The following is a 24,367-nucleotide window of genomic DNA, read 5'->3' on the forward strand; positions in this document are numbered from 1 at the left end:
ATTGCTGCCTGACAGCTGACCGCACTTTGAACTCTGCTCCAGATGCTTTTAAATTGTAAATTATTGCTAAACACAGAGCCCCACCTTGAGGACAGTGCCCCCCTCCAGGTCAGCGCTCAGTGCCGCCACACCAGTCGCACTCCCCACTGCAACTTAATGTACCCTGAGGCGTGGTAAAAAGTGCAACTGGTTGACACTACCGACTGCTGCCTACTTAATTTACATACTAGATATGTTTCTTGCATATATTCTCACACCAAGGTAATTTTGCCACATTCAAATAGAACAAAGCATATGGTTACGCTAATATATGCCAATCATTTTATCGAACGCCATAAGACGTCAAGCTGATGGGACCAGACATGATTTGAACTTGTAACTTCAATGGGTGATTTAGTCCACCAGGCTAGCAGGCACTGTTAGTGGCCACCTAAATATAAAAAGAAAATTTGAAACGTTGTACATTGATGCCACACGCATGTACCCATGAAATGCACTTCCACAGTTGAGCATTTCATCAAAATCAAACATTGCTCAAAAGTATATATTTTTTAAATGATATTTTTATTTGCAAATATAGGTGGAGACTCGTCATTAAAGTACTATTTCCTAGCCACTGAGACCCATATTTATACTTTTTTTGCGCCGCTTTTGCGTCAAACAATGAGGCGCAAATGAAGTATAAATATGGGCCTAAGTATCTGCACAAATCTCTAAACAAGTGAGGCCACATAACAACACCATCTGTTCCAATCACCAAAAGAAAAAAGGAAACCTAGGACTAATCCACGTGTCATGCGGGGTGGTGTCTTCACAGAAGATACCACCTTGCACCATTCAAGTTTTAATAGGTGCAGCAACACATCCAGTAAAATCGAATACTTTTCTGTGGACATTTCCTACTTGCTAGAGGGTGAAAAATGTGCACAGAAAAGGATCTGGAATTAGGAGATCGCATGTGGTAATGGAGTAGTAATTTAGGGCCATATGTAGGAACACTTTTTCCCACAGACACAGAATGGGTAAAAACCTATGCTACATCTGGCCCTTAGTGTCCTGCATGCTATTCTCTTTCCCGGGCCCAACAGTTCAGCATGTCTAGTAACTGGGCTGGAAGTATAAGCCGGAATTGATACCTCTTGCCCGGTATTACCACCTGCAGTTATCAGCCATGTCATTATCGGGGCATTATCGAGCACGCAACATTTATAACATCTGAAAAGCAGAAAGAAAGTTGGAAAAGGCTACAGACTTGGTCCCATGCATGGTGGTGCACTACATTTCCATTACATACATGAAGGGAAAGATGGTACTAATTCTGGTAAAGAATTAAGCATTAACTTGAAGTCTTGATTCAATTCCAATAATCTCACAGTTTAAATAAAATATTAAAAATGCAGGATCTTAGAGAAATACACAGTACATTGTAGATCAACAAAACATGTTTAAAAGTTTCAATAGATTTTAAGACAGTGCATACATTATAAAACGTTGTAAATAACTGATTTATTGAGCACTTTCATTCTATACTAATATAAACCTGTTTCTGAACATAACAAATAGTTCTAGATTTGAGCAATCTTTGTATGATGAGTCAAATGAGTATATAGAGGTATGCATGTGTGTTTTATATAGCGCAACCTACCTAATCGTAAGGAAGGTGCTCTGCAAGATGAGCCATCAATGTTCAATAACTGGAAGGGTAAACGTTTCAAGGCCACATACACAACCAGGGGAGTCCTTCATTATTTAGGGCAGTGATTTTTAGTGGGTCAAGAAAGTCCAAGCAATAAATAAAGAAGCCTTTACATTCTGTTTTTATATTGTCACATTTGCTGCACTTCAAAGACAGAGGTCAAAATTCAGGCTACGTCTTCTAACAAATTAGTGTTTACAGAATCCTCTCACTTTGCAGTCAGAGAAAGAGAAGTAAAGTCAATTATGACAGTCTTTCTGGGGCACAGGGATTGTAAAAGAAAAGGCTGTAGGATGTCATTTCTTGTAACACACAACAAACTGTACATTTTTTGCAATTCTGAGTGTGATGGAAACAAATATTTCAGTAGAACCAAAACTAATCAAGGTACTTTACTTGGTGATACACAAATGACAAATAAGGGCTTATTTACGAGCCCTTTGCACTGCCGGTGTGCCACTTTTTCCCATATACAAAGTGACAAACCGGTGGCACAGGGGCATGTAAATAAACCCCTAACTGCTTATTTGAATGGGAAATGTGCTGCCTGTAAATGACAGTGCGTTATGATGTGATGCTTTAGTTACATTAAAAAATCGACCACCTCATGTCCATCAAACCTATGTGAGTTGCATAACTTGTCCTTTCTAAAAACTGGGTCACAGTTCAAAAACGTTTGGGAAGCATTGATCTACGTAATAATAATGATAAAAGCGATCATGGGTTAATTAGATGATCCTTAATGAGAGGTCATAATTTCAGCTAATATTATTAATTATACACAAAGAACCATTGTCATATAGGGTGGAAAATGTTAACATTTCTCTCTACAAAGGTGTTAGGATTCCGGCGTCTTCAATAAACAATCGCACATTACAGAAGCGTTTGGAGTCCCAGCACCATCACTACAAATAACAGAAATGTCCAGCGTGCATGCATCCCTAGGGAAGAAAGGATAGTTAATAACAGAAAATTGTCACAAAACAATAACATTCACCTTATGTATTGATTATTTTCCTTACTAATAACATAAGAAAACGTCTCCTGGAAGTTCCATTGCACCCAAATTTGACATAGTGATATCCTCAGTAGTATCAACATTCAATTAAAGATCTCATCAAAATTTGATCTAAAGAAATATCTTTCACTATGAAAATTATACCAACAAAATGTATTCCTAATATCATGAAGCTCCTGGAACGGTGATAATTCCCCGAAGGAGGATGAATTGGTGGGGAAAAAGGGTGTGACATAACTTATAACTGCACTTCATACATTTCAGTTCTACTAACCTTTCTGCCAAAACCGTTAAGTCAGCGCCTTGAGACCCTCACAGGTGAGTAGTGTGCTTTACAAATCCCTGAATGATTGATTGAATTCTTGAGAAAATTACAGTGTAACTCATTGTCATGTTATGTTATGTTATGTTATGTTATGTTATAAGGCCTATAAAGGGCATAGCCACCCCATCAATGGGGCTTCCCAGCATTGGGCCCAGAGGACAAATGAGCTACAACTGCCAGCACCCCAAAGGGAAGGGGGAGAACTAGGTGGAGAAAAGCCATGTCTTGTGGGATTTCCTGAAAAGCTATAATTGTAAGTGAGATTTAAAAGAGAGTGAACTGCCTACATTAACCTCCAGTTCTTATGCTGCCTTAACTCTGGTTTGTAACGTTCTGAGTTGAGGAAGCCACTAGTCTTTTGTCAAGATGTCATATCATCCTCCTAAAATGAGTTGAGCGTTAGTGCTTTATTTGAAGTCGGAGGATTGAAATAAGACAATTGCTCAATCCCTTTTACAGTTTACAGATGTTATTAATAAAAGAGCGATGACCTCTTGCATCCAAGCCCTTGGACCACAGATGCCACGAGGAATGCCTTGCATAGAGAGTTAACAACAGAGTCCACTATATCAGAAGCAAATGTAAAACTCGCACAGGACAGTTTTTCAAACTACAGTAAATAACCACCTGGGAAGCTGCTTGAGGAAGAAAACTCATCAAAAAAAGAAAGAAAACTTAGAAAAAAGGGTCTCACTGGGTATGGAACTTTGCTAAGACAAATCAGCTATATAATCACACTGCTTTTGTTATGCAGGATGATGTATCGCCTTGCATGTAGGATTCGTCAGTAACATAACATTTCAGAACAGTTTTTAAGGTGAATTTGATGAATCTGTGATTTTAATTTCATAGATATCTGCTTTAGTTTTTTAATAAGAATCCTGCAGTATCAATAGGCAGCCACGTAGATTATTTCTGATTTGGCTGCATAGCTTTTGCACTAGATTCTAGTGATTTTAATGAGTTTTATATTGCTTTATTCAATTACTCTCTAAATCAGAGGTCAGTGTGTCTTCTACCATAAAAGAAATTGTTTCATCAGTGCTGGTGTATTCGTTTTTTTTGCAATTCATGACATACCACGAGTAGAGAGAATTATCACCAATGTTTTAATAAAAAAGGGAAGCAGTGGGTTTAGATTTTGGTGTAAGCTTTCAGATATAATCTTACTCCAGAGTGGTACCTTGCTTGAATTGATTACCTGATTGTTGGATACATTTTTCTCCATATGCAAGTTGAACAGCATTAAGCTATGACCTGACCAGGCAAGAGTCCGTGGCTTTTTTCAATAAGAGATATTGGAGGAGGAAAGATTTAGATTTAAGGCATTCCCAGATGAACGAATTTGGAAAAATGAACAATTTGAGGGTGGAGGTACTAGAGAGGCACAGTCGAAGACTCGTTGAATACGGTCTTCCAAGGCAGTACACCTACATATTGAAATCTCCAAGTATGAGGAAGATTGCTGGTCAAAAAAAAAGTTGGATGAAAACTATTCTAGGAATTCTAAACTGAACCACATGCTGGTCCTGGTGGTCAAAACAGTATGAGTCCTGACTAACTAATTGAAGATGAGAGAGCCAGTTTGAAACCCAATATCTTTGCCCACAGAATGGACCCCATGTGTAGTTGGGATATTTAGAAAGATTCTTTACAAATGAGTGCAAACCCCTCCTCCTGTGCGAACTGATCCATTTGGCTCATTTAAAAAGCTTGTAGGACTAGCAGCTGAGGAATCAGGGATAAATGCATTGTGAAGCCAGGTTTCAGTAACAGCAAGACTATCAATGTTATAATTAAAAATAAAGTAATTAATCCCTGCCTTGCATTTAGGCAAAGAATGTTATTTGAATAGCGCACCCTGCCCAAGTGTCCCCTCTCTGGAAGCAGAAGTTATGGACGAAGACTTGCATATCTCACTTACAGCTGTAGTATTATGATTTACCAATTTATTAATGGCAGGATTACAAACCATCAGTCAACAATGCCTGCATCATAGTTTATCCTTAAAACAAGCAGCATGGTTTGTGCTGGGCAATGGTCGAGAGTGGGCCGCTGCATGGGTATGCCGTTGGTGTGCCCACAGCACTCAACTAAATATAATGTTGTTGAACATTAAAATTAAGAAAAGATGAGTAGCGTCATACACTGGTGTAGCTTCAGCAATGATATAAATGCAATAAGGTTCCTAAGTTTTAACAACATCTTATCTAATAATGTAACCTGTTGGTTAAAGAGATGTGATATGTTTATCTCAGGCACATGAGTTCTACTGTTAAGCAGAAAAACAAAAATAATTTATTCTCAAAAAAGTTAAACCAGAAAAAATAAGGGTTGTATTTTGTTGTTACCCTTGTGTACAGTTGCAAGTGAAGTTAGGGTGTGGAGCAGGTGAACCATGATCAGATATCAAGCTTATGATTATTAAGGAGAGATTTAAGAAAGGAAATATGGAATTGTTGACTTAGATTTTATTTATGTATTAAATGTACAGCTTTTTCCCCACTTTACTCCTTACATTTCAATCAACTTAGTAGCAATGGCAGTTTCTCTGGACTGTATTTGCATTTTAAGATATAGATGAATATGAGTGTTTGAGAGCAATCATGTTGCAAACACACTAAGAGGAGAACAAAAGCGATCTATATAATTGCCAAAGTAGAATCTCTGTTTCTTTTCATTAGGCATTTCTGAACATTATGAAGACAAATGTTTAAAACACCAGCAGAAGCAAGGGGATCAGCCTTCAGATGGATAATTGTGTGCCATCTGCATAAGACATCACTTTGCAAATAAAATTTTGGATCATACAGATCATAAGACTGATGTAAATGTTGAAAAGCATTGAGGATAATGAGGAGCACTGGGGGACTCTGTGCAAAATGAGTAGAGTGAGGAACAGAATGCAGGCATGGCAACAGACTGCAAATGTTTGATCAGGATTGAGACAGGCCACTTAGCCACTCTGCACTAGATACCACTAGTCCCAAGGCACTCTAAAAGAATGCTGTGGTCGCCCATACCAAAGACTGTTGAGATGTCCAACAACACAAGTACAATGGAATTATTTTGGTCAAAATGTGTCCTCAATCAAGAGCAGCTTCAGTTCTCAGACCAGGATGGCAGCCAAGTTGACAGATATGCAAAAGATTCTTAGATTCTACAAATGTGCATGGCCACTACACATTCTGTTAACTTTTCTAAGTATGGCAGTTAAAGTAGTAGGTCTAAGATACTTCTATTCAAAGATGTCAAAATTCGTTTTTTGGAAGAGGAGCAACAACCTCAGTTTTCCATACAAAGGGGTTCAAGCCTGAGGAGACCAAAAGTTTAATAACGGTAAATATGCATCAATAAAATCTAGCAGAATAAATTAAATTGAGCAGAATAAAATAAATTGAGCATAAATCATCCTGTGATACTGATTTAACGAATTTGCCAAGAGAAGAGCTCTGTTTAGCTCATTGGAAGTCAAACTAGTGCAGGAGTAAGAAAACCACGAGCCGGGGTAATAACAGGAGTGTTGGGTAACTCAAATTGCAAGTTCTTGATATTAGACTAAATAAGTTGTAGTTCTCCAGAGAATAAGAAAGTGAACTCGTTACAAAGCTTTTGAGATGGTTGTAAGGAAATAATGGAGGATGCAGACCTACAAAACATATTTAAGGTGTGAAAAATGGTTTCAGTACGATGTCATCATGTAGGATATATATTTTCATAGGAGTTCTGATTGACACTCTAGTCAAACTGCAGGATTTCATTAGGATGCACAAATTCAATTTAATTCAAGTAGTGAGGCTTCTTGCTTTGAGAGAAAAGCTTTTTCCTTGGTGTGTAGCAAAGTACCACAATCTAGAGTATTTTGTAATGGTTTAGGGTGTGAAACTTGCTTTGACTCTCTTGCAAGATGATTATTTAAGTATCACTTTACCAGGATTTGCTTTTTCATTTTTGTTTTTAGTGGAGAGCCCCCTTGGGAGCAAATGTCTTCCCGCTCCCTTCACTGATCCACAGACAGCCCACACAAAACCTTGCCTTCCCTCATTTTTTCATGAATGACCCATCAGAGAAACCCTTGTCTCAATTCTAACCTATGTCCAATCCCTCAGTTGCATCTCTCAGCATCAAAACCCATCACCTGTTACCTCCCTTTTCACTTAAGATACATTTGTACATTTGTGGTCTGTGCTCACAGTCTCCTATACTTTACCAAATCGGGCAATGAATAGAAAACGTATAAATACCAAACACACAAAGTTCATTAACATGTTCATTAGCAATGGCAGAGAAGCCAAAGGGCTACAGGTCTACAGAGAGAGAACGAGGGCATGTTAGTGCTATCCAAAGCACCCCAAGGTGTGAGTCTGGAATATCTTGGCAAAAAGAGTTTCTATACCTAACCCCACATATATGTACCATGATGATATATATTGATATATATCTTCACAGTATGCAGATGCTGAGTTAAGAATAATAAATCTATTGTTCCTTACATGCACTTACCTTTTCAATTCTGCTCCTTAGGGTATCACAATATATCCTGCTTAATATTCCAGACTTCAACCCACCTTAATATTCTCAATGCTACATTACATGGTTACATGTTGTGCACAACTGGGTGAGTCTTTTTCACCGCAGGTGGCATCTGTTACCTTTCCTGAAGGAGCAATGAGAACGTGAAGCTCAATTTAAAACCTATTTTTATTTCATATTATTTTATTACAATTATTGTTTTTATTGAACTTGCTAAAAATGTTAAACTATACAAATAAAAGATATTAACAGATGCCATTGCCCATTTGACCACATGCTGCATACCAGAAATTTATAACTCATAAAATCATACATGAAAGAAAAAGTGAAATAGTTAGGGAAGACATATTTGCTATCCATTATTGTCCCCTGGGCTTATGATGAAGAGACAGTCACAAGAGTCCTGTATTGTCAGAACGTACTTGTACTATACAGGCAAATACACTTATTCTAAAGTGTTTTAGTATTCTGAAAAGTAATGGAGAAGATAAAGTTTGCATTGCATTTTCTAAAATAAAAGCGCTAACGGTTGCTGCAGTTTTTTCATAAAGGCAGCGCCAAGGTCTTTATGCTGTGAAGTTTCATGGTGAGTTCAACGGAACCTTCATTGTTTGCAGAACTGTGCAAATTGCAAATATTGTGCTTCTACTTCTTCATGAAGATATTTTTAGAACTTCACTTCTTCATGAACTTTCCAACGTTTGCAAAACTAAAAAAACATGCTCGGAGAAAACATCCACCGAACGTTTTGTAGTGGAAGAGAGAACAAATAAAACAAAAGCATTTTCAGTGAAAGAATAGGAATACAAAAACAGTGTTTGTGAGAAAATATTCTCACAAAAACATTTTAGGTGGAAAACTTCTATTGGTGAAGTTGGGAAACTCAACAAACGGTAATCTACACTAAATTTGATATTCTGTTGATCTCCAGATATCTTTAGATATCACCGAAGAGAAGCACTGTCAAAAGGAGTTCAGTGGGAAGGTCAATGGGTGGGGCTTGTTAGAGAAGATCTAAATTGTTGTTTTTTTATTTATTTTATTTTTGCAGTGTTAAATGACACAAACTTGGCCAATAGAGCATTGAACACGAGCACCAGATTATTTCCCACATTTATTAGGCAGGGGGATATTAAATGATTTGTCTAGAACCGCAGGATGTTGAATCACCCGTCAATGCTCGAGCCTGGTTCTGCAGTTCCAAGGTGGATAGCTCAGGCCTTTAGACCACAACTCCTCACCAAAGAAATAGGACCTGGCTCTACCTACTTACTCTCCACTCTCCCAAGTTTTGTTAATTGCTCTAGTTTGTGCAATACTTTATGTTGTGGCCACATGGCAGCGCGTTCACTTTTCATACGTGATTCTGGCTTAATGGAAAGAGTGATATGCTTTATTCTTTAAGTTTCAATCATTCTTCCTCAATATCTGGTTGAAAAGTAACAGATGCAAAATATTGTTGCCGAGCGGCATCTCAAACTGGCACTCCCCCTCTATAAATGACACATGTTCAAAAAGAAAGATAACATTTCTCAAGAACTTACCGTCACTGCTGTCAGAAAGTGTTTTAGCTGCAATAAAATAAAAATATATAGCTTTAGATAAAATGATTCAACGCACCATCCTTTGCATTATAGCACACATGTAGTAAATACTTTCTTAAACCATGGACAAGCAGGATTTTGCTCCAGTCCGTATTCTATGAAGACAAGGGAAAAATTCGGAAAATAATTATGGGAAAAAACTACACAAAAACATGACAAATATTTTCCTTATGAGTCATGTTACAAAGACTAGTACATCCTAATCTAATAAGAAACTTTCTTTAAAAGAAGCAAACATTTTTGCACCAACTGTTCTGCTTTTTTTTTAAAGAAACGGTTTGTAATGGTGTTGCCTGAAAGTCATCTATATCTCTCTTTATTTCATGATACGGGTCTGGTCAAAGAGTGGAAATCTCAGATGCTGCAGGCATTGAATTCTGTTCTTGATTGATCTTTGTGAATTTGACCCAAGAAGATTATACCCCCCCACACAAACCTCATAACATCGGAAAGTCCATTGTCTACATCTCTTGTAAATTTGAATATAGAACTAAATGGTTATCATTTTGATGGGGCGCTGAATTCAATTTCTCATTGACTTTTATAGCTGTCTTCTCAATAGACAGTTGTGAGATTTCCTGATTACCAAGTCAGCCTCTCCCTTTTTAACATTTACAGAATTTTGACATATTTTTATGTTGACAATTAGGACAAGCTACAAAATATATATCTCATTTGATACTCTGTTATACCTCATTTATCATTCACTAAATAGTGATTGTATTGTATAATATAGTGGTTCCCAACCTTTTGACTTCTGTGGACCCCTACTTTATGATTACTGGAACCCGGGGACCCCCACTGACTCATTCTTGGAGTCCAGGGACCCCCCACTAAGTCATTACTGAAAGCTGGGGACCTAATCTTTTAATATTTTTTAATTATCTAAGCAGTCGCAGACCCCCTGAGGAGGCTTCGCGGACCCCAAGGGGTCCCTGGACCACAGGTTGGGAACCACTGGTACAATACATTGATATTTCTGTTTGTTTTCTACTTTTTATTGTCCTAAAACTTTTTAAAGATAGATATGTCTTGAAAAGGATGGGTAGCCCGCTGTACCCACTGAAATAACTCATATCTTATGTTTAGAAGATATACATGTAATTTTGCATAGTTTGACATTTTATGTGTTTCTAAATGTTACATCTTTTAAATGAACAGATGAGCTTTTTCGATGAAGTATGAGTATATTCTGTTTTAAAAATTAAACGTTTAATATACAGTTAAATAAAAAGGGAGATAAAAATGTAATGTTTAAAATGTGGGTATGTCCTCTACTGGCAGCAGGTGGTTATAGTTAGGACCTAGTTTCCATTGAGAAAGTTGCCTATATCTGTGGCACAGTTTGAGCAGTCTTCACAAAAGTTTCCAAAAAACAGAGTGGCCAAGAATCTTGTTGTGTATGGGAAGTTTCGGGGTGATCAGTCAAGCGGGGGCCAAGAAAAAGAGGGAGTGAAAAAGTGCATTTTCTATTTTAATTCCTATAGGGATTTTAGACACGACTAGAGCCTGACCCGCATCCCGGGGCGGTGGCTGCCCCCATGCTGTTAAATGTATGTGTGAGGCCCCCACGCACTGCTAGGACTGCCACCTCCCCAGGCCATATCACCTTTGCACCGGAGACTGCCACCTTCCTGGGGTGAGAAATATAATATATAGGGGGCCCCGTGGCCACCCTGAACCCCAGGGATTGGCACCTCACCAGGGCAATGAATATAATGTATGGGAGCTGTGCAAACCCCAAACCCGGGGGCCACCACTTCCTCTGGGCAATGAATATAATGTAGGGGGCTTTGCGCCCCCCCCACACCCAATATGTAATTAAGACACCTTACGTTTCTCATCCTGATCCAACAGAGGCATGAGTAAGCCAACCAGAGGCTCCAGGCTAGCACTTCATGACTACAGGACAGGGAATAGGTGTCACAAAGACATGCAGAAGGGACTTTACCAGGCATCTGCTTGTGGAATCCTGTGATCAGAAAATGGGTGTCCTGTGCTTGCGGGCATCTGAAGAACCACTGTGTGCTCAGACAGGCAGATATTGTTGAATTGTTTCAGACTAATACAGGGCCATCTAGGTTCTGGATGCAGGCGAGGATCAGCTGACTTCCTTTCTCTCCAGCATGGCTCTGACCACATTGACACCAGAGGACAGGCTTCAAATGGAGGGACTCTAATGAAGAGTGAGATAGCTCAGGCAACTAAGGAGTCAGAGACAGGCAACATGTCCACTAGCAATAGCCTCCCCTAGAATTTTACAAGTGCTTTAAGACTGTCCTGCTTAAGCACTTGGAACAGGTATGCAACAGACTGCATGGCAGGATGACTACCAGAGCCCTCGTGAGAAGCCCTCTTAGACATGATTCCTAAATGGGGGGGGGGGGACTTGACAGAAGTGTGTATTAGCCCTTGTCCCTTCTTTACCTGGAATGCAAAATCCCAGGAAAAATCATTGCAAGCCATATCCATGCTTGCTTACCTAACCTGATTCACCCAGACCAGAGCAGCTTTGTGCTGGGTGGAGTACCTCCCCAAACATATGCCGCCTCTTCCATATACTAGATGGATTGCTGAAGGCCCCCCCCCGAGATGTGGCCACCTCGGTGGACATGAAGAAGGCATTTGATAGACTCTATCTTTTTTGCCCTTGTTGTGTATGGGATTTGAGTAGGAGATGCTGACCCTGATATGAGCGTTATACAGGAACCCACAGGGGCAGGTACAGAGTGGATGGGTGTATTCGGAGCAGCGTCAGATCCAGAGAGACATGGGCCAGGGCTCCCTGTGGTCACCTTTATCATTCACACTCTCCATTAAGATTTTGACGTATGGGATGCAAAATCAAGCAGGGGGCAGGGAATGACGGTGGCAGGTTGGGAGCATTTAATCTCTCTATATGTGGATAACATTGTGATTTACCTTCAGGATGCACCTTGGGCCTGGTGCCAGTCTTGAGGCTCTTAGACTTATTTGGCATGCTATCCAGGTTCTGCAACAATAAGCAAAAATATACCCTCTGATGGACTCATGTGCAGTGCTCTTGCTGGGGTCTTGGCCCTTCACATATCCTTCAGTATCGTTCGAATATACAGAGATCCTGTGGATGTACTCAGGAGGAACTTGAACAAAGTGATCATCGCACTGAGCTCATGATCAACCTTTTGGCAGGCATAACCATTGTCATCTATGGGTCAAATCGCAATGACAAAACTGGCAGCTTTGCCACGGCTTCTGAGCATTTTTGCCAATGTTCCCCTGCTCCTACCCCGAGTGGTATTGTAAAGTCTACATGGATTACTCCCTGATCTGATATGGGCATCAGTCAAGCATCATTTGGCCCTGAAGAAACTGTGTCCACCCTTGGTTGTGGGGTGCATGGTGGCACCGCATTATGATGAGCTATACTACCTAGCACGACAGCTGCAATGACTGAAGACAGGGATCACCCCGGAGATGCCGCCTGAAACACAGTATCTTTGGCCTAGGGAGCAGTGGGTGTGGATGCTGGGTGAAGTGCTGGGGGAAGTCCCCATGGCGCAAAGACACTGCTCTCGCTCTGGACAGCTTGGTACTGTTGGTTCTGTTATCTTCGCAGACAGTGTAGTATGCACTGTATTTGCTGGATCTTCCCTTATGGTGCCTACCCGCCTTTTCAAGGGTAGAGGTGAAGGACACCGGTCACAGTGGTAATATGCTTCCGTCGACATCCTGCAGGGCAGACCTTCCTTTCCTTTAAGGAGCTTCGAGGAATTTCACTATCTCAGCAGGGCAGTTTCTGACACATGCGTTGCTCGGTGGGAGGGCAGTGGAGGAGGTGTGGGGTGATCCATGTAGGGATCCTGAGACTGACCCCATGCCCCACACACTGCTGGCATGGAGCCCTTATAGGCATAGGATCACTAACTTGTACACAGCGCTGTGCCAGGTGATGGGGCTAGCATTGACCGGGCTGAAAGATTTCTAGAGTCAAAAACTGCAACTTCACCTTAATGATGCAGATAGGAACAGAATCCTGAGTCATATTCCGCAGGTCTTGAGAAATGCTTCATTAAAATTGTTATAGGTCAATTGTGCCCTTCGCACATATCTAACTCATATGCAGCCGCATAGGTTGTTTGCCACAGTGCAGCATACACGCCCCAGGTATGATGCTGATCGTTCAGACTTTTATAATATGACACAACAGTGGACAATACTCCATACAGTCTGGATCGAAGTTTGTGACTACCTTACACATATCACAGGGTGCAGGCATGCCTGTTGGGCCTGAGGCCCCACCCCAAAACAGATAGGGCAGGGTTGAAACTCATTGAAATGGTTCTTACATTGGCGTGACAAACAATCATGATGCTCTGGACCAGTAGTTGCCAACCTGTGTTCCGGGGACCCATGGGGTCCGCAAAGCCTCCTCAGGGGGTCAGCGATTGCTTAGAAAAATCAATAAAATTAACAGATTAGGTCCGCAGCTTTCATGAATGACTCTTTGAGAGGGTCCCCAGATTCCATTAATAATTCAATGGGGGTCCCCAGGTTCCAGTATTGATAAAGTGGGGTCCCACAGAAGTCAAAAGGTTGGGAACCACTGCACTGGAGGGTTGCCAGGGTGCCCCCAGTGGGGCTTGGCAACAGGAGCTACACAGCTGGGTATGTTTGGATATCCTCCCGTCTACATGACTCTCCCACCTGTGCCCCCTGTATTCACCACTTGGTCCTATGTTTGATTTGTAAATGATCCTGATTGATGTCTTTCATGGTATGTACAATAAAAAAAAAGAGAAATTTAAAAGAAAAATGAAAAACACCTCAAGATCAATGATATTTACAATTTTTAAAGTATTGGTCTTCTGCATGGTCAATTGGAGGAAAACATTTTAATCACATGGATTAGGAGAGAGTTACATTTTTAAACTTTTATTTGGTTTTAACTTTTAAAGCTGTAACTTTTATGGTGCGTATTGATCATAATTTCATTTGTGATTTAAGAAAGCGATTTTAGTCATATAATGTATAATGCCTCTGGCTGAACATATCACAAAATTACCTGTAGATGTGTGAGAATATCTTTCAAGGTTGGGATGATAGATAAAGGTCAGATCGAAATAAATGACAATTTTTTTTTAAATGTAGATTGGTTACTGGATGTATCACAGTTTACTAATTATTTATTATGGTTTCTCGTCAGGTGTTTTATCCTGTTGATCATTTATCACATTGTGTGTTTTTATGAAGTTTATGTGATTAAATATCCAAAGTAAACCTATTTGTCTGACTGACTGAAAGTCCTGAATTCTCCTCTGGTTTTGTTGAATCTGGGAATCAGAGAGGTGTACACATACGAGGTAGAAAGGACTATTTGAAGTGCTTTAATAGAAAAAGATGTGGCAGATTAATGATTTTGTACATAACAAACAATGTTTTAAAAGTTATTGAGTTAAAACCCTACACTAATGAAGTTCGGTTAGGAAGCACTAGAGCGATAGGCTGATACCTGCAAGGCAAAGATTAATTTTGGGTAGTATTATGGGTCCATTGTATGTGAGATTTAGGTGAAGATGAGTATTCTGCCATGGCTAGCTACTTAGGTAGCCTATTATTTTCTGGACTGGAAGGGCGCACATAGATAAAAGAAAGTCAATTCTAGGGCATGAAAATAAACTATTTTGAGTAAACTGATTAAAATCTGCCCCGGCTACTCTAGAGACAAAGAGGAAATCAAAGGCCTTTTGGCAGTACCATAGATTTTCTCATCAGAAGGAAATCAATCTAAAACATGCTTAAATGTCAAGGCAGTATCCTTCTCAGATCCACATGTCAATCTGTCCATCATCTACTGTACATCAAAACCCTGCTCCGTTTAGTCCTTGAATCTCGTAAGGTCACTGAACAGGGTACAAAAAGAACAACCCAGCTGATGCAATAATAAATATGAGAGGAGCTTATCTAAGGATTCCAGGATCAGAAATAACCATCATCAAAAGAATTTCAAGTAGCTAACACAATAGTCCCCTGTTTCAGTATGCTTAGAACCATCACATTGTAGGACCTTGACATTCATACATTTTTTTTATTTCTGAAATTAACTGTTAATAATTGCCACACGTGTGCAGTATCCCTCTTCATCTTAGAAAGGTTTCAAATTTGAAAGGAGTGGGGTGCGTAGTAGAGTAGAAAGTTTCCAGCAAGGTTAGTCTGACAAAAACAACCACAAAGAGTTGATATGCACAACTGTTGTCACTCCTACCTTAAAAGACCACTATCATGGTGTTAACAATGAAGCTATACAACCTTATCCTAAGAATAGACCAAGATGAGCATCATAATTGAAATACCCAGAAACACTTTTCGCTACAAAACCAAATCTGCATTTCATAGTGCCCAACCTTCTAGCAATTGGACACAGAAGAGGGTATATAATGAATTGTAGCCCAGTACCATCCTCCGAAAAGAAGAAGAAAATCTGCAGAGCAAATTTTCTATAACACAAACCCTGAGGGGCTAAACAGATGGCCCAAAACAAATAATGAAGTACCTCAAGATGGTAGGAGGGAGAGAAGGAATAGAACCTGAACAGTGAGATGTACACAAAGCCTGTCCTCCATATTGTGAAAATAGCTTTGGCTCACCTCTCCCTATCTGCTTCCTTTCCTATTGATCTAGAATATGTACATTCAGTGTTACAAAATGGGAAGGAACTGGAGAAATGGAGGAGAAATAGACAAGCACTGCCCACACCATAATTCTTGCTTCCATTACGACAGCCCATGAAATTAGTCCTACTGGGAGGGCTATTGATAGTGAAGAACCTGAAACCAAAAAAGAAACCAATACTTCAAACATAGCATTACAATTTGCCTCTGAACTGTATCTATAGACAGTCAACTTGGAGGTGGGATGATGATGTGGAAGATTAAAGAGTGGCAAAATGTGTGACTTTGTTTCATGGAACAAAAGAGTTTTGAAGGGTCTTTCAAGAAGTCTATTACAATAGTCATATTTGTTGTTGGCCAGGCAGTTAAAGAGATGTTTTTCATGTTGGAACCAGAGATGGACAGATAGTGCAGCTCTTCCTTAACTAGTATCAAGTTGTCAGATGTAGGATCTTTATTGCATTCTAGAGTTGAACTTCGCATCGAGGCTCATGGATCATGCGGGGAATGAGACTATCAGAGGGGAAAGAAGAAAGGGCAAAGTGGATAGCTAAGGTAAAGGAAGCTTTGAAATCTATGTTTTCACGAGGGGTGGAATTTATCATAGTGCACCAAAGGACTATCTAGTCATGATTGGCCAATAGGCAAGCTAAATTGTTGGATTTGGTGTTGGAAGATGAGTTTTGTGCATAAAGGTGTTGCCAGAATACAAAAGATGGAATGATTACTTTCAAGAATGTGGTGCAGATGAGCAATAGTGATGGCTCAGGATGGAGCCCTGAAGGTGGTATACTGGAATGCTTGCTGATAAAGAGTGAGATAAACAGTATGAGGGAGCAGTATGAGAAAGGGAAAGAGTGAAACAAGAAGTTGGTGTAGAACACACTTAGCATTGTGTTTTTGACAGGCAGTGGTGTTAGTAGCAAGATAGAGTGGCTGATTATGGTAAAAGCTCCTGAAAGCCAACGATCACAAACATTGAGGAGGTGTGTTTGTAACAGGCATCAGTGATGTCATTAGATACATGGGTGAGTGCAATTTCAGTAAACCTCCAGACAAGGTCTCCAGACTGGAGAAAGTTAGATGGAGTGCTGGAGCCAGGTTAGATCTATATGTACAAGGTTTTAAGAAAAGGAAGAATTGGTAGTTAGAGTAAGGGGAGGTGTCAGTCAAAGGTCTTTTGAGTAGAGGTATTATCATTGTGCCCTGGAATCATTGAAGGTATGTACAAAAGGAGATGAAGTGATGGAACAAAATATAAAGATTCTAGGTGACAAAGCCAAAGGTTTAGTGATTTAAATGTTATTTCCATGAGCAGATGAGTTATTGGAAGGAACCTATTTGGTACTATATATAGTGATTATCTGTTGTCCTTTCCAAGGTCAACTTGTTAAATGGATGAATTGGGGGGGGGGCTTGAGGGTTCAGTCCCTTAAGGTTACAAGGATGGGGTCTGGAATGTGGCTACATATTCAGAAAATATGTTGGTCGAGGGAATATAGATAGCATGAGGTCTAAATGTACACTACACCTTCATTATGCAGTCAGACTATGGAGTAGAATCTCAATAGTTGTGTACCTGCTGGAGCATCATCTCATGCTCTACCAATAAATGTTTTGGTCAGGGGAGTGATGTAGCAAATGGAACTGTTGACGACTTGAGCACAGCATCTGGCAATCTGGGATAGGTTTCTACTCTGCAGAAAATCCCAAGAGGAAGACCGTGCTGTAGAATCCAACTCCTTGTTAGGGCCAGTAAACCTTAACTGGGCGATTTTGTCAGAAAAGGGAAAGATGATTATGTTGGCTTCTGAATAGGGGTAAAGTCAAAATAAATGTAACACTGCAGTTTGTGTGAGTCTCCTATTCCCATCAGAAATGGCTTGGGCAATGTATGTATTTATCTCACATTTTTTCCACTCATTTCTCCCTCTATTCAACCTTGTGACCCACTACTGTGACTGGTAGCAATATACAGATTTTCTGTTATAGCAACACAAGTGCTAGTGAGCTTTAGGTCAGTGTCATTTCATAGGCCACCGCAGCCCCTGCAGTTCGCAGAGGCCCCCGAGCTCCTGGGGGCCCCTTCAGAACAGTATCCTGGTCTGAGAGCTCCTGACTGAGTCCAGAGGAGGACTACATGTAGGTTTCAGGGGGGCCCTCAAGATTTGTTATTCTACTGCTTTAGGGGACTAGCTATCTGAGCTGCCCCAGAGTGACACAATGCACAGATAAAAGGAGTAGAACCAATCTTCTTGCACTGATGTTCTCAATATGATTCTTACATAACTGTCAGAAGAGCCGGCCATAATGCGGGCTGGCATAATCGAGAGAAACTGTCTCGTTATTTTTACAAGAGCTGTTAAAACCCAGGGATCCCCATGCTCCATGTTGGTATCAGCAACTTTCATGTATGTGTTCTTATATTTACGTAGTCACCATTTACCTCACTTGTGGAACAGCCAGAGATAATGGATGACATATAGTATTATAATTACATTTGTAGGAAGTTGGCTCTGTATGTGCTATTTCAAAGTAAGGAATAGCATGCACAGAGTCCAAGGGTTCCCCTTAGAGGTAAAATAGTGGTAAAAATAGATAATACTAATGCTCTATTTTGTGGTAGTGTGGTCGAGCAGTAGGCTTATCCAAGGAGTAGTGTTAAGCATTTGTTGTACATACACATAGACAATAAATGAGGTACACACACTCAGAGACAAATCCAGCCAATAGGTTTTGTTATAGAAAAATATCTTTTCTTAGTTTATTTTAAGAACCACAGGTTCAAATTCTACATGTAATATCTCGTTCGAAAGGTATTGCAGGTAAGTACTTTAGGAACTTTAAATCATAAAAATTGCATGTATACTTTTCAAGTTATTGACAAATAGCTGTTTTAAAAGTGGACACAGTGCAATTTTCACAGTTCCTAAGGGAGGTAAGTTTTTGTTAGGTTTACCAGGTAAGTAAGACACTTACAGGGTTCAGTTCTTGGTCCAAGGTAGCCCACCGTTGGGGGTTCAGAGCAACCCCAAAGTCACCACACCAGCAGCTCAGGGCCGGTCAGGTGCAGAGTTCAAAGTGGTGCCCAAAACACATAGGCTAGAATGGAGAGAAGGGGGTGCCCCGGTTCCGGTCTGCTTGCAGGTAAGTACCCACGTCTTCGGAGGGCAGACCAGGGGGGTTTTGTAGGGCACCGGGGGGGACACAAGCCCACACAGAAATTTCACCCTCAGCAGCGCGGGGGCGGCCGGGTGCAGTGTAGAAACAAGCGTCGGGTTTTCAATGTTAGTCTATGAGAGATCTCGGGATCTCTTCAGCGCTGCAGGCAGGCAAGGGGGGGGTTCCTCGGGGAAACCTCCACTTGGGCAAGGGAGAGGGACTCATGGGGGTCACTTCTCCAGTGAAAGTCCGGTCCTTCAGGTCCGGGGGGCTGCGGGTGCAGGGTCTCTCCCAGGCGTCGGGACTTTGGATTCAAAGAGTCGCGGTCAGGGGAAGCCTCGGGATTCCCTCTGCAGGCGGCGCTGTGGGGGCTCAGGGGGGACAGGTTTTGGTACTCACAGTATCAGAGTAGTCCTGGGGTCCCTCCTGAGGTGTTGGATCTCCACCAGCCGAGTCGGGGTCGCCGGGTGCAGTGTTGCAAGTCTCACGCTTCTTGCGGGAGCTTGCAGGGTTCTTTAAAGCTGCTGGAAACAAAGTTGCAGCTTTTCTTGGAGCAGGTCCGCTGTCCTCGGGAGTTTCTTGTCTTTTCGAAGCAGGGGCAGTCCTCAGAGGATGTCGAGGTCGCTGGTCCCTTTGGAAGGCGTCGCTGGAGCAGGATCTTTGGAAGGCAGGAGACAGGGCGGTGAGTTTCTGGAGCCAAGGCAGTTGTCGTCTTCTGGTCTTCCTCTGCAGGGGTTTTCAGCTAGGCAGTCCTTCTTCTTGTAGTTGCAGGAATCTAATTTTCTAGGGTTCAGGGTAGCCCTTAAATACTAAATTTAAGGGCGTGTTTAGGTCTGGGGGGTTAGTAGCCAATGGCTACTAGCCCTGAGGGTGGGTACACCCTCTTTGTGCCTCCTCCCAAGGGGAGGGGGTCACAATCCTAACCCTATTGGGGGAATCCTCCATCTGCAAGATGGAGGATTTCTAAAAGTTAGAGTCACTTCAGCTCAGGACACCTTAGGGGCTGTCCTGACTGGCCAGTGACTCCTCCTTGTTTTTCTCATTATTTTCTCCGGCCTTGCCGCCAAAAAGTGGGGCCTGGCCGGAGGGGGCGGGCAACTTCACTAGCTGGAGTGTCCTGCTGGGTTGGCACAAAGGAGGTGAGCCTTTGAGGCTCACCGCCAGGTGTGACAATTCCTGCCTGGGGGAGGTGTTAGCATCTCCACCCAGTGCAGGCTTTGTTACTGGCCTCAGAGTGACAAAGGCACTCTCCCCATGGGGCCAGCAACATGTCTCGGTTTGTGGCAGGCTGCTAAAACTAGTCAGCCTACACAGATAGTCGGTTAAGTTTCAGGGGGCACCTCTAAGGTGCCCTCTGTGGTGTATTTTACAATAAAATGTACACTGGCATCAGTGTGCATTTATTGTGCTGAGAAGTTTGATACCAAACTTCCCAGTTTTCAGTGTAGCCATTATGGTGCTGTGGAGTTCGTGTTTGACAGACTCCCAGACCATATACTCTTATGGCTACCCTGCACTTACAATGTCTAAGGTTTTGTTTAGACACTGTAGGGGTACCATGCTCATGCACTGGTACCCTCACCTAGGGTATAGTGCACCCTGCCTTAGGGCTGTAAGGCCTGCTAGAGGGGTGTCTTACCTATACTGCATAGGCAGTGAGAGGCTGGCATGGCACCCTGAGGGGAGTGCCATGTCGACTTACTCGTTTTGTCCTCACTAGCACACACAAGCTGGCAAGCAGAGTGTCTGTGCTGAGTGAGAGGTCTCCAGGGTGGCATAAGACATGCTGCAGCCCTTAGAGACCTTCCTTGGCATCAGGGCCCTTGGTACTAGAAGTACCAGTTACAAGGGACTTATCTGGATGCCAGGGTCTGCCAATTGTGGATACAAAAGTACAGGTTAGGGAAAGAACACTGGTGCTGGGGCCTGGTTAGCAGGCCTCAGCACACTTTCAATTGTAAACATAGCATCAGCAAAGGCAAAAAGTCAGGGGGCAACCATGCCAAGGAGGCATTTCCTTACACAACCCCCCCCCCCCAAACGAAAGAGGATGAGACTAACCTTTCCCAAGAGAGTCTTCATTTTCTAAGTGGAAGAACCTGGAAAGGCCATCTGCATTGGCATGGGCAGTCCCAGGTCTGTGTTCCACTATAAAGTCCATTCCCTGTAGGGAGATGGACCACCTCAACAGTTTAGGATTTTCACCTTTCATTTGCATCAGCCATTTGAGAGGTCTGTGGTCAGTTTGAACTAGGAAGTGAGTCCCAAAGAGGTATGGTCTCAGCTTCTTCAGGGACCAAACCACAGCAAAGGCCTCCCTCTCAATGGCACTCCAACGCTGCTCCCTGGGGAGTAACCTCCTGCTAATGAAAGCAACAGGCTGGTCAAGGCCATCATCATTTGTTTGGGACAAAACTGCCCCTATCCCATGTTCAGAGGCATCAGTCTGCACAATGAACTGCTTAGAATAATCTGGAGTTTTTAGAACTGGTGCTGAGCACATTGCCTGTTTCAGGGTGTCAAAGGCCTGTTGGCATTCCACAGTCCAGTTCACTTTCTTGGGCATTTTCTTGGAGGTGAGTTCAGTGAGGGCGGTCACAATGGATCCATATCCCTTCACAAACCTCCTGTAATACCCAGTCAAGCCAAGGAATGCCCTGACTTGAGTCTGGGTTTTTGGAGCTACCCAGTCCAGAATAGTCTGGATCTTGGGTTGGAGTGGCTGAACTTGGCCTCCACCTACAAGGTGTCCCAAGTAAACCACAGTTCCCTGCCCTATCTGGCATTTGGATGCCTTGATAGAGAGGCCTGCAGATTGCAGAGCCTTCAAAACCTTCTTCAGGTGGACCAGGTGATCCTGCCAGGTGGAGCTAAAGACAGCAATATCATCAAGATAAGCTGTGCTAAAGGACTCCAAGCCAGCAAGGACTTGATTCACCAACCTTTGGAAGGTGGCAGGGGCATTCTTTAAACCAAAGGGCATAACAGTAAACTGATAATGCCCATCAGGTGTGGAGAATGCTGTTTTCTCTTTTGCTCCAGGTGCCATTTTTATTTGCCAGTACCCTGCTGTCAAGTCAAAGGTACTTAAGAATTTGGCAGCACCTAATTTATCTATGAGCTCATCAGCTCTTGGAATTGGATGAGCATCTGTCTTGGTGACAGAATTGAGCCCTCTGTAGTCCACACAAAACCTCATCTCTTTCTTTCCATCTTTGGTGTGAGGTTTGGGGACTAAGACCACTGGGCTAGCCCAGGGGCTGTCAGAGCGCTCAATTACTCCCAATTCCAGCATCTTGTGGACTTCCACCTTGATGCTTTCCTTAACATGGTCAGACTGTCTAAAGATTTTGTTTTTGACAGGCATGCTGTCTCCTGTGTCCACATCATGGGTACACAGGTGTGTCTGACCAGGGGTTAAGGAGAAGAGTTCAGGAAACTGTTGTAGGACTCTCCTACAATCAGCTTGCTGTTGGCCAGAGAGGGTGTCTGAGTAGATCACTCCATCTACTGTGCCATCTTTTGGGTCTGATGACAGAAGATCAGGGAGAGGTTCACTCTCTGCCTCCTGATCCTCATCTGTTACCATCAACAGATTCACATCAGCCCTGTCATGGAAGAGCTTAAGGCGGTTCACATGGATCACCCTCTTGGGGCTCCTGCTTGTGCCCAGGTCCACCAAGTAGGTGACCTGACTCTTCCTTTCTAGTACTGGGTAAGGGCCACTCCATTTGTCCTGGAGTGCCCTGGGAGCCACAGGCTCCAGAACCCAGACTTTCTGCCCTGGTTGGAACTCAACCAGTGCAGCCTTTTGGTCATACCAAAACTTCTGGAGCTGTTGGCTGGCCTCAAGGTTTTTGGTTGCCTTTTCCATGCACTCTGCCATTCTAGAGCGAAGGCCAAGTACATAGTCCACTATGTCCTGTTTAGGCTCATGGAGAGGTCTCTCCCAGCTTTCTTTAACAAGGGCAAGTGGTCCCCTTACAGGATGACCAAACAGAAGTTCAAAGGGTGAGAATCCTACTCCCTTCTGTGGCACCTCTCTGTAAGCGAAAAGCAGACATGGCAAGAGGACATCCCATCTCCTTTTGAGCTTTTCTGGGAGCCCCATGATCATGCCTTTTAATGTCTTGTTGAATCTCTCAACCAAGCCATTAGTTTGTGGATGGTATGGTGTAGTGAATTTATAAGTCACTCCACACTCATTCCACATGTGCTTTAGGTATGCTGACATGAAGTTGGTACCTCTGTCAGACACCACCTCCTTAGGGAAACCCACTCTGGTAAAGATACCAATGAGGGCCTTGGCTACTGCAGGGGCAGTAGTCGACCTAAGGGGAATAGCTTCAGGATACCTGGTAGCATGATCCACTACTACCAGGATATACATATTTCCTGAGGCTGTGGGAGGTTCTAGTGGACCAACTATGTCCACACCCACTCTTTCAAAGGGAACCCCCACCACTGGAAGTGGAATGAGGGGGGCCTTTGGATGTCCACCTGTCTTACCACTGGCTTGACAGGTGGGGCAGGAGAGGCAAAACTCCTTAACCATGTTGGACATATTGGGCCAGTAGAAGTGGTTGACTAACCTCTCCCACGTCTTGGTTTGTCCCAAATGTCCAGCAAGGGGAATGTCATGGGCCAATGTTAGGATGAACTTCCTGAACAGCTGAGGCACTACCACTCTCCTAGTGGCACCAGGTTTGGGGTCTCTGGCCTCAGTGTACAGGAGTCCATCTTCCCAATAGACCCTATGCGTTCCATTTTTCTTGCCTTTGGACTCTTCAGCAGCTTGCTGCCTAAGGCCTTCAAGAGAGGGACAGGTTTCTTGTCCCTTACACAGCTCCTCCCTTGAGGGTCCCCCTGGGCCTAAGAGCTCAACCTGATAAGGTTCAAGCTCCAAAGGCTCAGTTCCCTCAGAGGGCAGAACTTCTTCCTGAGAAGAGAGGTTCCCTTTCTTTTGCTGTGTTGCAGTTGGTTTCCCAACTGACTTTCCTGTTCTCTTGGTAGGCTGGGCCATTCTTCCAGACTCCAGCTCTACTTGTTCACCCTGTGCCTTGCACTGTGCTCTTGTTTTCACACACACCAGTTCAGGGATACCCAGCATTGCTGCATGGGTTTTTAGTTCTACCTCAGCCCATGCTGAGGACTCCAGGTCATTTCCAAGCAGACAGTCCACTGGGATATTTGAGGAGACCACCACCTGTTTCAGGCCATTGACCCCTCCCCATTCTAAAGTAACCATTGCCATGGGATGTACTTTTCTCTGATTGTCAGCGTTGGTGACTGTGTAAGTTTTTCCAGTCAGGTATTGGCCAGGGGAAACCAGTTTCTCTGTCACCATGGTGACACTGGCACCTGTATCCCTCAGGCCCT

The 24,367-nt window shown here is 42.6% G+C and overlaps 1 protein-coding gene across 1 annotated transcript in view; it reads right to left on the reverse strand.

Annotated features, from left to right (window-relative positions):
- Nucleotides 1-545: 545 nt before the first annotated feature.
- UMOD (uromodulin) overlaps nucleotides 546-24,367 on the reverse strand; it is a 188,132-nt gene continuing 164,310 nt past the window's right edge. The window contains exons 17-18 of the mRNA XM_069210268.1: nucleotides 9,117-9,143; nucleotides 546-2,637 (exon numbers count right to left, since the gene is read on the reverse strand). Of these exons, the coding sequence (XP_069066369.1) occupies nucleotides 2,570-2,637; nucleotides 9,117-9,143 (95 nt within the window). The 3' untranslated portion in view covers nucleotides 546-2,569. The remainder of the gene's footprint in view (nucleotides 2,638-9,116; nucleotides 9,144-24,367) is intronic.

This window comes from Pleurodeles waltl, chromosome 10 (assembly GCF_031143425.1).
Source record: "Pleurodeles waltl isolate 20211129_DDA chromosome 10, aPleWal1.hap1.20221129, whole genome shotgun sequence".
Taxonomy (NCBI): domain Eukaryota; kingdom Metazoa; phylum Chordata; class Amphibia; order Caudata; family Salamandridae; genus Pleurodeles; species Pleurodeles waltl.